Source organism: Aricia agestis, chromosome 22 (assembly GCF_905147365.1).
Source record: "Aricia agestis chromosome 22, ilAriAges1.1, whole genome shotgun sequence".
NCBI lineage: Eukaryota > Metazoa > Arthropoda > Insecta > Lepidoptera > Lycaenidae > Aricia > Aricia agestis.
The window spans coordinates 5,537,539-5,549,766 of NC_056427.1; the positions used below are offsets into that span (position 1 = coordinate 5,537,539).

At 36.5% G+C, this 12,228-nt stretch overlaps 1 protein-coding gene across 4 annotated transcripts in view; it reads right to left on the reverse strand.

Annotated features, from left to right (window-relative positions):
• The window catches only part of LOC121738189, a 15,786-nt gene continuing 3,558 nt past the window's right edge, over positions 1-12,228 (reverse strand). The window contains exons 3-9 of one of the 4 annotated variants that reach the window (XM_042130093.1): positions 11,695-12,099; positions 8,238-10,359; positions 5,492-5,589; positions 2,885-2,974; positions 2,375-2,597; positions 443-2,290; positions 1-220 (exon numbers count right to left, since the gene is read on the reverse strand). In XM_042130093.1, the coding sequence (XP_041986027.1) occupies positions 471-2,290; positions 2,375-2,597; positions 2,885-2,974; positions 5,492-5,589; positions 8,238-10,359; positions 11,695-12,099 (4,758 nt within the window). In that variant the 3' untranslated portion in view covers positions 1-220; positions 443-470. Of the gene's footprint in view, positions 221-351; positions 2,291-2,374; positions 2,598-2,884; positions 2,975-5,491; positions 5,590-8,237; positions 10,360-11,694; positions 12,100-12,228 lie in introns of those variants that run through there. The other 3 variants (XM_042130094.1, XM_042130095.1, XM_042130092.1) reach the window with 3 other exon arrangements.

The following is a 12,228-nucleotide window of genomic DNA, read 5'->3' on the forward strand; positions in this document are numbered from 1 at the left end:
AGGCTCTGTAGGTACGTACAAAAATGTTTCTGAAATATTTTTAGTGTAAATTTCATACAACCAAAAATTAGGTTATTAAAATGCGTTTTTATTTTCAGGACAGTGCACCAATGAACTAGGAAATGACATCATGTTTGTTTCTAAATTTTATTTAGAAGAAATTTTTCAAGTTAATTTTATGAAGTCTAACGTCCCAGATGTCTCAGAATATTATCAAATCCTGCAATATGAATTTAATCAGAATCTCAATTTTAAGTCCTCTATCAAATACAATAATAAACAGTTAAGTGATGTTTTACCCACCCACCCTGACCCACAATATTCTTTTTTTTTCACATAATAATTATATTTTGTACGGTTGCACAATTTTTTTTAATAAACGAAATAAAAAGCCTGCATGTGTTTAATCATAACACTAAAATAAATTTCTGAAAAATCTTACTATTTATCTCTTTGTTATTGAAATAACATTAGAAGTCTTCTAAATCCTCATCTTCGATTTCAGTAGTCAGATCTTCATTTGCTTTCACAATTTCGGATTTCTCTTTATATTCTCCTATTTCGTTATAATCATCTAAATTATCGAAATCAAAATTCGAATTCTGTAAACATTCTTCAATTTCAGCCAATGTGTTAGCTATTTGGTCGTCCGTATAGTCAGATTCAATATTTGCACAATTTTCATTATTTTGTGTATTACTTGATTCAATACTTTGCGTTCTCTCTGGCTCTAATTTCGCAGGTGACATCTCAACATATTCTTCTTTAAGTTTATCACATTTATCAGTTTGGGTATTGATTAATTCATCTACGCATTCTGCAATCTCTGGTTCTAATTCTACAGTAGGATCCTTTAATTCTTCCAAGTTTGTGTCATATTTATTTTGTGCATTAGTAGATTCAACGCATTGTTTATTGTTTAGTTCTTCCAAGGACTTGAGGGATTCTTTGATGCCTTTAGTTGGTTTTAAATTTGCATGGGCGTCAACACGTTCTTCCAATGTATTCCCCTTTTCTTTCACACATGGAGTATTTTCTGATTCTAATTCTGCAGAGGGATCCTTAACACACTCGTCTGTAATTGGATCCTCTTTTTGGATTTCCTTGATGGATTGAATATTTCCTGGTTCTAATTCCGTAACTCGTACATTAACTAATTTATCCGGGTCACGTTTAATATTAGATTCTTCAATGTGTGAATAACTTTTCGATTCTAATTCTGCCAGTGGTACATTCATGTTATGTTCTTCCGCAGGCTTATTAGTTTCAGTATTACATTTATTATTAAATTCTTGTTGTTTCTTGATGCATTGTGCATTTTCTTCGTCTATTCCATCAAGTAGATTGTTCACAGGTCTTCCTACTTGGGTTTCAGCCTGTTCTACCTTATTAAAAATCTTGATAGATTCATCCAGGGGTTTACCACTTACATAACTATTTTTATTAGACTCTTCGTTGCATTGTATATCTTCTGATTTTATTTCCGCAGACAATTTGTTTACATAGTCTTCCTCACGTGTATCGCATTGATTTTCAGCGTTATTAGATTCTTTAATACATTTCGTATCTTCTAGTTTTGCCTCATCAATGATTGCGTCATTTTGTTCTTTCAGGGGTTTATAACATTCACTATTATCTTTATTAGATTCAACGTTGCATTGCGGAATTTCGGATTCTAAAATTGCAGGTGATTCTTTAACAAAATTTTCCTCACTAGTACTATCTTCAACGCAATTTTTATCTTGTTTCACCTCATCAGCAAGAGTGGGAACAACATTTGACACAAGTGTATCAGACTCAACATTGGAAGTATGCGATTCGATGATACGTTGCGCATTTTTATTATCTAATGCTGTGAGTAATAAATTAGCGCTATCTGTCATGGGTATATCAGATTCAGCGTTATCTTGAGTTGTAGATTCCACAGCGTGCTGTGTATTTTTTTGTTCTGAAGGTGACAATTCATCATATTCTTCCATAGAGGTTTCGCATTTAATATCAACCGTATTAGCCATATGGAAGTACTGGGTGTTTACTTTATCTGATTCTTTAGGTACAGTATTGTCAAATTCTTTGTCCTTAGGCGTAGCAGGTTCAAGAACTTGTGTTTCTTTAAAATCATTAATGTGTTTAGTATCCATATTTAAAACTTGTGTTTCATTGTCATCTAATGCTCCAGAAATGTCATCCTTCTCTATTTTTATCGATGAGGATGCGTTATTGAGAAATTCTTCGAAATCGTATTTTGTATCAAATGATTTACAATTTCTTATCGTTAATGCGCAGTCATCTTAAATTAAAAGTACTTAGTTTTTACATTGAAACATAACGCAATATGTATTAATATATAATAATTATTGAAAAATAATCTTACCTATATAAATTAACTTACAAGCCTGCATTTTCAAGAAATCTTTATTGGTTTCGCACCTTACGAGTATAAACTTATCTTTTTTGTTATGACTTATCATTTCCATATTTTTTGACTTCAAAAATTTCGTCAGTGAAGAAAGTGATGGTTCACTTTCATTATAATTCATCCTCAATAATAAAACAGATTTCTCGTATGATAACTTTAGTATTTGCATTCTAAACATCTGAAATAAGAATAAAATGTCATCAACAAATGTGTCGAATTGTTGATACTGTATAATAATAATAAATTAGGTTCATAGTCCATATTACTCTGTTTTACGTTATTTAGTAGCAGAGGCTTCATTGATCCATCATGTTTTATAACGATGATTATCATCATTATTGCGAAGCTGTCCACAGCATTTGATCATGGACAACCATTGGCCAATATTTATTACCTTATCCAGGTTCGTAAATGCTTACATATTTTATGTGAACAACCATATTTATCATAGAGATCTTAACAAACCTTAAAGAAGTCTGCTACGCCTTTCCGTTTTAATAAGGTGCAAAGTTTATCAGTGTCGGGATCGTTGGAAGGACGACAAGCTTCTAGAAACTGAAACATATAATATAAATAAAGATACATAGATGATAAAAACTAATAAGTGGAATAGATTTTTTTAAACATTACGAGGGCTGCCTTTTAAGTTTTGTCGTTTGGAATAAATACAGGCAATCTAAAAAATTATCATCATTTATTGTTTTTTTAAGTATTCTTCGCGATATTTAAAATGCTTTTGCAAGCGTTTAAACCGGTTTTTAAAATATTTATTCCAGTCCAAAGTTGGGTAGTCAAAATGGCCGATTTTAACGCGTAAATAGCCACAAAGACTTTGCTTAATTTTGTGGAACTTATTAAAATCCTTAGGGCTCAAGCCAGGGCTGTAAGGTGGATGATCTAAAATTTCAACGTTTTGGGTTCACAAATACATCTTTGTTTGACCGGCGATGTGCGAACATGCGTTATCATGGCCAGGAACATACGACGTCTTGAATCGTTTTTTTCGAAATTCGGTGATGACTTGTGACAAACAAGCTGTGGTATACTAGTCAGCGGTAACCGTTTTATAATCTTCGAGTACAATAGTGGCGATGTGACCACCCTTTGTCACAATGCAGGAGGCAAACATTTTTTTTAAGTGCTCTGTGTGTTCATGACTTTGGTCGATTTTGGCTCATTCTAGAAGACCCAGACAGTAGGCTGCTGCTTAGAATTTGGATCATAAGCATATATCCAAAACTCGTCACTATTGAGCAAATTATAAACTTTCTTTGACTCTCCTCGGTTGAATCGCTGCAGAGTTTTGCGACAAAAACTAACACGGGCTGTTTTTGGTCGTCGCTAAGCAAACAAGGTAAGGTAAGAAATCGCCATTTTTACTCCCAAGTTTTTCGTGCAAGATTTTTTGGACACTGGTCGCTGATATGCCAATGGATGCCTCTATTTCGCGATATATCACATGACGGTCTTCGAGGATTAGCTGCTGCACGGCTTCAATATTCTCTTGCGTTACGACGGTTTTTGGACGACGATCACGTGGCTGGTCACTAAGGCTAGGATTTCCACTTTAAACTTCGAAATACCAGCGTTCTATTATAATCCTAAGACATGGTCCTGCATCACTAAGTACAGAAGTGATCTCCTCAAAACGCCGAAGTCGCGATAATCAACTTCGTTAGTTGCAAAAAATTATCGCACGGAAATTTTCCTTTAACATTTCCATTTTTACAACCGACTTGTCACCTTTGAATAGACGATACAATAAGACTATTTGACCAATCTGAATAATTTCTTTTGTTTTTGAAATCCAAATACAAGGAGATTAAAATCCCATATGGTTTTTTTTTTTTCAATGATCGCGGGAAGCTTACAAACGACAGAACTTAAAAGGCAGCCCTCGTATTACAGCTTCGACTCAGCCGGATCCTATAAATCGTAAGTTCCGAAATATAGCCCAGTATATTTAATAGCCAGTGGCTAGTGTTCATGACGACATTACCCCCGAAACTGATACAATATCCAAATTGAGCCGCGGCACGATTGTGCGCTAGTATAGCTGTCAGGAGTGGGAAAAGTCGTTGAAATCGAATTAGTTCCAAATTGAGCCGCCTAAAACTTTATGGTGTGTACGTATTCCTTGTAGAGTTCCTGAAAGTTCAACTTTTTCTCACATCGTATGGGGAAACTCGTGAAGCTGGGGCGTTTGCCCATACAAAGTGAAAAAAAGGTCTTTCAGCGCTGCTACTTTCACAGTGAACTTTCTACAAGGAACACGTACACACCCTAAAGTATTATCACTTAGTTTTGTTACACCCTGTTTATTATATGTCGAAGTAGCAAAGCTGTTCGAGAGATCGAGCTGATTCGATTCTCGATTCGATTCTGTTTCAGTCGGAAATAAGGCAGCTGGTGTTCCACTATAATATTGTGTTTGTAACAATAGGGATGATGACAAGGTCAAAGATTAGCGAATTTTGTTAATAAAATAAAGAAATCACGGTAAAAAATAAGTGTTTCCAAAATTTCAGCATGATAGCATTTGTATTTTTTTTGTTATGCGTCTTCAAAGTTGGATATTCAAGTCGAATTTTTTTCAATTAAATGTCTTAATGTTTGTATACAATTCGATAACTTATACAATTAAAAGCAACTATTGTTATGAAACCACTTTCATAAACGCAATATTTAATATACCTGTCGAACAAAGTTGTCTCCCGATGCGTACAAACTACGAAAGACTGACGTCATACTTTCGTAGCACTTTGTATGGAGCGTTTCGGGCAGGTCTTTTTTATGAGATATTTGAATTGTCATATCTTGGTGAATTTTTAAGCTATCAGAGTCATTCTTTCAACGATGTTTCTATTTTTTAGGTATCTTTCATTTACCGATAAGAAAAAAAATAGTCATCATGCCTATTGTGGCGTATTGATCGTAATAGTCTGGTCGGAATATTGCGAAACAAATCACCAGAACTCATGAGAACATTTCAGTCTACTGGCTAATATTTAGGAACTAACAAAAAAGAAAGAAACAGCGATTATTCTCATAGGCGACAAACAAACGTCTTACCGATAGCTCCAAAGCTTTTAATTCCTCATCAAGTGCATTTTCATAAACAAGATCCCTATCCACGCCATTAAATTTTATTCTATACGGTGTTACTGGTTCTGAAAATAAAAAAGGCGATATTAACAATCTGCAGACTACAGTTTGACAAGACTTTATTTGAACGTGGCGAAAAAATGAACTAAACGCTCCTATTATAGAAAATCGTCATTTTTGACATGTTTTTGAGAGTTCTCTTTTACCAGCAGCGCTCCCGTCAATGTCACCCACGTTCAATTAAAGCCTTGTCGAACTGTACAGCACAAGGCCGAAAGGGCAGCCATTTTGCTCTTCATAACATTCATCAACCACCGTCTGTGTCTGGCAACTGGCTAAGTTATACAGGGTGCAATTAAACCTACCGGCCAAATTTTTTTAGGGCTTAGGTATCATTAAGAGAGTCCATTTAACCAAAAAAAAATAAGATGTTAATTTTTTTACAATATCATATTTTATCCCACTTAAAATCGTTGCACAACGGTCACTTCGCAGCGGTGGGTAGAGCGGGGGTGGCGCCAGGGAGGCGCGGCGAGGCACGCGCAGGCGACGCGTAGCGTCCATTAATTGTGGTGTTTTTAGGACAACTTTGGAAGCTATTTCTCAACATTGTAGTACTGAGTGATTATAAAAGAAAAATTACGTGTATTTTTATTTTTAACAAGGATCAACATATCGAAATTTAAACCGGAAGGTTTAATTGCACCCTGTACATGCGTAATGTAAGTTATACTAATTATGAGCTAATTACAGCACAAAGTATTATTAAAAAAATCATCATAATAAACACACAAAACAAAATTTGACATTTCATTCGAAGTTTGGCGCCTACATTTGCGCCTTAAATTCCTGTTTGGACTAATTTATTATTTCACTCTCACACATCATGAACACACGATTATAGTGTGTTTGTGTGATATAATATCACGTACTCTTTTTCTGCGACGTGATGTGTGCTTGCCTAGGAAGCCTCCCCCGAACCCATCGGTAATAAATAATAATTATATAAATAAAATCGTCTACATAAAAGCCAACACTTTACAATTTTTAACTAGCCATACTTTAGTATGTTGTAGATGAGGTCCATACTCCATAGTAATCATCACAATACAGGCAGTTGTATCAAGCCAAGGGTGGAAGTTTGCACCCTTCCCAATGACCAGATCAATATTCGATAGGTAGTAAAATCAGGGTACGCTCAGTAAAATACCCAATTTTCAACCATTTCTAGCTTATCCTGTGTCATTGCAACTACTTCTTTTAGGGGTTTCTGATATATCCTTTTTTAGAAACCCTTATAAAAACCACAGGCAATTTTACCAAGTAGGTAAAATTTGAAATTCTTATTAATTTGAACTAAACAATGAAAATTATTTCAGTTGGGTTATTACTCTCATAACCCAGTGAGATCAACAATATTGGCGAGAGATCAGGAGGGCTAAAATAGTCACATTTAGCAATTCCTCTCAATCGATTCAGCAAATGAATTGTCAAAACTGTCAAACTGACGTCATGTCAAACCAGTACAAAAATACAGAAATGAATGGCAAACAGAGTTGCATTTTGCGATTTTAGAAAAATGAATCATATTATGATTCATATCATGATTCTTCAAAGCGACCATTTTAGCCCCGCAGCCTATAAGCCGTCTTGACAAGCCCATCCGACGCATGGATATCTCTCTTGTCAGACAGTAATTATTGGCCTGCAATGTCGTATAATATATTGTTTCAAAGCAAAAATCCCCTCCGAGTCGAAAGCCAAGCTCGAAAGCACTAAACACTTTAAATGCTGTATAGTGCCTAAACGTGAAGGTTGCACGAGCAAAATTTCACTACACCATCAACATTATCCATAGACAATTCAAATACCAATTCAAATACGTCTGGGGCGAACGATGTCACATTAAGGGCCTGTTTCACCACTTCCTGATAAAGTACCGGATACGCTATCCACAACTTTTTTGACAAATTCTCCATACTCTATCTGTCAAGTTAAATAGCATGCATTTCGTACATGTGACCTGAAAAACTCTTATAGATACAGGCCAAAACCTGAAATTTAATACAGCCTGTCGAGAGCGAATACCGGACTACTACGGCGACTGTAGCGGCGTAACAAGGATTTTACATGATCTGCGGGCGGTTACATTAAAACCAAGCCAGTTACGCAGGAGTAATTTTATAGTGCTAAAGTGTGTGTGCAGTACACAAGAGCACTCTCTATTCCTTTACTCTCATAACCAGTGGGACGGATGACCGACACGACTGGCGAGAGATCAGGCGCAAGACCGACTTTATAGCTCCTCCGGCGCATGAATCATCTTTGTAAGACAATCAGGTGATCAACATGCACAAACTTGGAAATAACATATTTCCAAGGCGGGAATCGTACCCTCGACCTCCTAGTCAAGAGCCACGCTCTAAGCCACTGGACCACGAAGGCGTTTATGCTAATAATAACTGAGATATCAATAGCATGGATTATTAGCGTACTCATCCTGCTGCTTCGCTTGAATGCAAAGTACCCCCTTGGGGGTAGAATAGTCTACATCACAAGAGGAACACACGCGTGAAATTTAAATTTTTTAGCTTCACAGCTAAAAGCTTTGGATTTTGGTGGGAGAATTAAAAATTAGATAATTTAGATACTAAAACAGTTAATAAAATCAAGACGAGTTATGAAATAAATACCTATTCAAAGAAATATTTACCTGGCCCCGGCTTATCTTCCTTCAACATCGTAAGTTTTCTCCCAATCAAACCTTCCAGTACCAGTTTTTCATTGGAATACGGGTATAGACTTTTATAATATTCGAAGATTTCTTCACCAGTCAACCCTGGCTTCATCGCTTCTTGGACACGGTTAGAATACACTTCTTTTATTTGTTTAAAAACACCGTTGGGCAAATAGTCAACTGAGTATAAGTTTAAGAGCTCTTTTATTACTAAGTTTGGTACTGCCCATCTTATTTTAGTATACAAAGTAGTTTGACTAAGAGTTTTCTTTAGATCCACAACCTTTCTATTTGATTTGAAATGCGTAGCATAATCTGGTTGGGTATTCGCACTACTTGGAACATTATCATTAAGCGTGGTTGAGTTTTGCGATGGCGGAACTGATCTTGGTTGGGGTTTCTCACTACTAGGAACATTATCACTAAGCATAGCGGAGTTTTGCGATGGTTGATCATAATTTGGTTGAGTATTGGCACTACTTGGAATATTATCATTGAGCGTCGTGGAGCTTTGCGGTGGCATAACAGATCTTGGTTGGGTTTTCGCACTACTTGGAACATTATCATTAAGCGTGGTTGAGTTTTGCGATGGCGGAACCGATCTTGGTTGGGTTTTCATACCACTTGGAATATTATCATTAAGTGTAGAGGAGCTTTGCAATGCCGGAACTGACCTTGGTTTGGTTTTCATACCACTTGGAATATTATCATTAAGTGTAGTGGAACTTAGCGGTGGTGGATCAGAATTCGGTTGAGTATTTGCACTACTCGAAACAATTTTATTGGTAGTTATTTTTTTCGGCGTTGGCGCTAATTTTGTCTGGATATTTTCATTAATCGGAATAGTTTTAACGAAGGTTGTCCTATTTTGCGATGGTGGATTAAATCTTGTTCGGATATTTGTATGAATTTGAAGATTTGGATTTGGTCTAGTCACGATTTGAGGTGTTGGAACAAATCTTGTTTGCAAAAATGGATTATTTGGATAAGGACTGGTTGGATTTTGAATTGCCGGATTAAATGGAACTCCTACTTGAAAATTAGAATTAAATGGATATAACGCATTGGTAGATGCTTGATTGGTTGGGTGGGTTGTATAAGGGTTTGGAGGATACAAACCAGGAGGCTGATAATAAGTTTGACTTGGCACACTGCCGTCTACAGGTGCACATGGATTAGACACGGCTGATGATAAACTGTAAGGATCTATACTACTGTGACTATTATAGGAAGTATTTACAGTTGGTTCAGTATTTGGATGATTACCGTATGAATTGGAAGGGTCAAAATAGGGTTGTGGAATTACTGGTGCAACATTTTCTTCAGCTCTTACTGCCACGGGACTTTTAGTTCTTTCACGTGAATATTCTCGGTCACCACTACACGAACGACTACGTCTGAGATCAAGATTTTGATAGATAAGATCAACGTCGTCGCTTATGGGGCTTCCGTATCTTTTACGTTTGTCTAATCGCTCATTGCTGTTGGATCGGCTACGTCTCATATCGTGTTTTCGATCGATAAAATCGTCTTCACTTTTTTGACTTCTATTAATTTTACGTTTGTCTAGTCGCTCATGACTATAGGGACGACTACGTCTCTTGTCGCGTTTTCGATCGATAAAATCCTCTTCGTCGCTTTTTGGACTTCTAGTCCTTTTACGTTTGTCAAATCGCTCAGTCCTGTAGGAATGATTGCGATGATGCCTTTGTTCGTCGAATTGACGTTTGCGGTCTTCATGCCGACCGCGATCAGAGAAATGACCCCGTTGACGATCAGGGCTTCTACGACCATGTTCAAAACGATCACGATCAAAACGACCATGGCCAAAACGATCACGATCAAAACGACCATGGTCGAAACGGTCGACGAAACGATCATGTTTACGGTCATAACGACTCGATCGATCATGGCTAACCTCTAAACCATCTACAAGTAAGGTACGACCTCTATGTGGCGACCTTGATTTTCTACTTGAACTACTTCTTTCAGGTGGAGACCGGCTTTTACATCTTGATCTACGACGCCTGGTTTTTTCACGACTAGATCCCTGTGACGGTTTATTTTTTGTTGGCAAATTGTCTTCGCTGGCCGATTGCTGAAACGTTATAAATACACATTAATAATAATTAATAACACAGAACAATTAAAAAGTTTTTTGGGAATGACATAATATATTGTTTGAAATTTAACAATATGACCAATAACATTCACAAACTTGTATATTAAACAATATTTCTAGTAAATATTTTTGATGACATAATATTCAAGACCAATCCATAGATTGGTTCATTCCACGTCCGCGTCAGTGTGTACCCATTATAAGTTCTCAAAGAACTTGTATCACGAGTACCACTTACCGACAATGGTTACAAAAAATACAATTATTAAATATATTTTTAATTTAATATTATACATTATTCATCATCCAGAAATATAATTCCATCCAGGAATACCAGAAACGTTTTGTTCATTGGGTGCGGCGAGATTCGAACGCCAATTTTTCGCACCACACTAAACTATTAAGCTACAGAGGTCGTTATAAATATAAATATTTTAATCTTTAACTTTATAACAAATAAAATCTACTTAACATAAAATTTACAATAATTTTAGTTCTACTATACAGTTATATCATTATTATATAAATGTACTCTCGGTATCCTCATCTTGTAAGAATTTGCCCTTAAGATCGATGCTAAGAACGAAAATTCTGCTCAAACTAAACAAAGTCAACAGGTAACTAGTAGTTAGCATAGTATAATTAATAATAATAATATAATAATATCTATGGACGCTTCACACCACGTCAGTCTGGCCCCAGGCTAAGTACCTGAAGGACTTGTGTTACAGGTACCAGACAACGGAAATATTTTTAATACTTTTATACTATACATATATTTAAGATTTTTATTACATCATACACATATTTAAGTAATACACATCCAGACCTGGGAACTTTGAAAACTTTTTGTTCCGTCGGCGGGATGCAAACTGCCACACACTCAACCAATTGAGCCACACGGGTCGTCAAATTAATCCATCTTATAGCTACATTGAGGGCTTGATAAGACATGACTAGTTGAGTTGCAAGACGGTGTCTCTTGGTACTCTCGGTGCTTGGTTGAGGGCACAGTCTTGCCTCTCTACTCAAGTATTCAGGTAGGTGTGATCATGACAAGTCTACTTATTCAAATAACAAATCCTTGGATAAGACCTAAAGGCTAACAAATATACTGCAATGATTAATCCATAAGCAGGTTGCTAATTTGCAGAAAACCTATTTTTTTTTTATTTGTTGGTATGATCTACATTCTACATATTTTATAGTTAGAGAAAGCCCATCTACAAAAACGAACCCTAACAATACTTAGATAAACTAAACATAATAATATTATATTAGATATAATATGTGGAAACTAAAGTTACTTACCTGGATTGCATAATAAGGCATACTGCTTATTGAAGGCTGTTTTTCTGCTGGCGGGGTCAGCTTAAACTTGACAGGTGGTGTCTTGTTCACATTTTTTGACAGAGCTGCGACTGGATTTGGAGGCAGCGGCACTGGATTAGGCGCAACAGCAACTGTTTCTGGTGGTGTCTGCTTCGATGGCACAGCTGGATACAGCGGCGGGGCAGGTGGCAGACCAGGTGCGGGAAACACAGGAGCAGGTGGACGCAGACCAGCATTTGCAGAAGGAAACATGGGTGCGGATGGCAGTCCAGCGCCAGTAGTAAATTGAGGCACAAACTGATGCACCGGAAGAGGAGACTTCAGGGGCAAAGTACTCGGTTGGACCATGGGATTTGATGTTGTAGGCTCGGGCTGTTTAGTTTTCTGATGAAAAAACATTTATTTAATCCAGAAATACATTCAGGACTGTGACAAACTAAGAATGTTTTAATATGAAAATATTCCTTGCCATGTAAGGACTAACATCCTTACAGTTCATAAAAATATATAGAT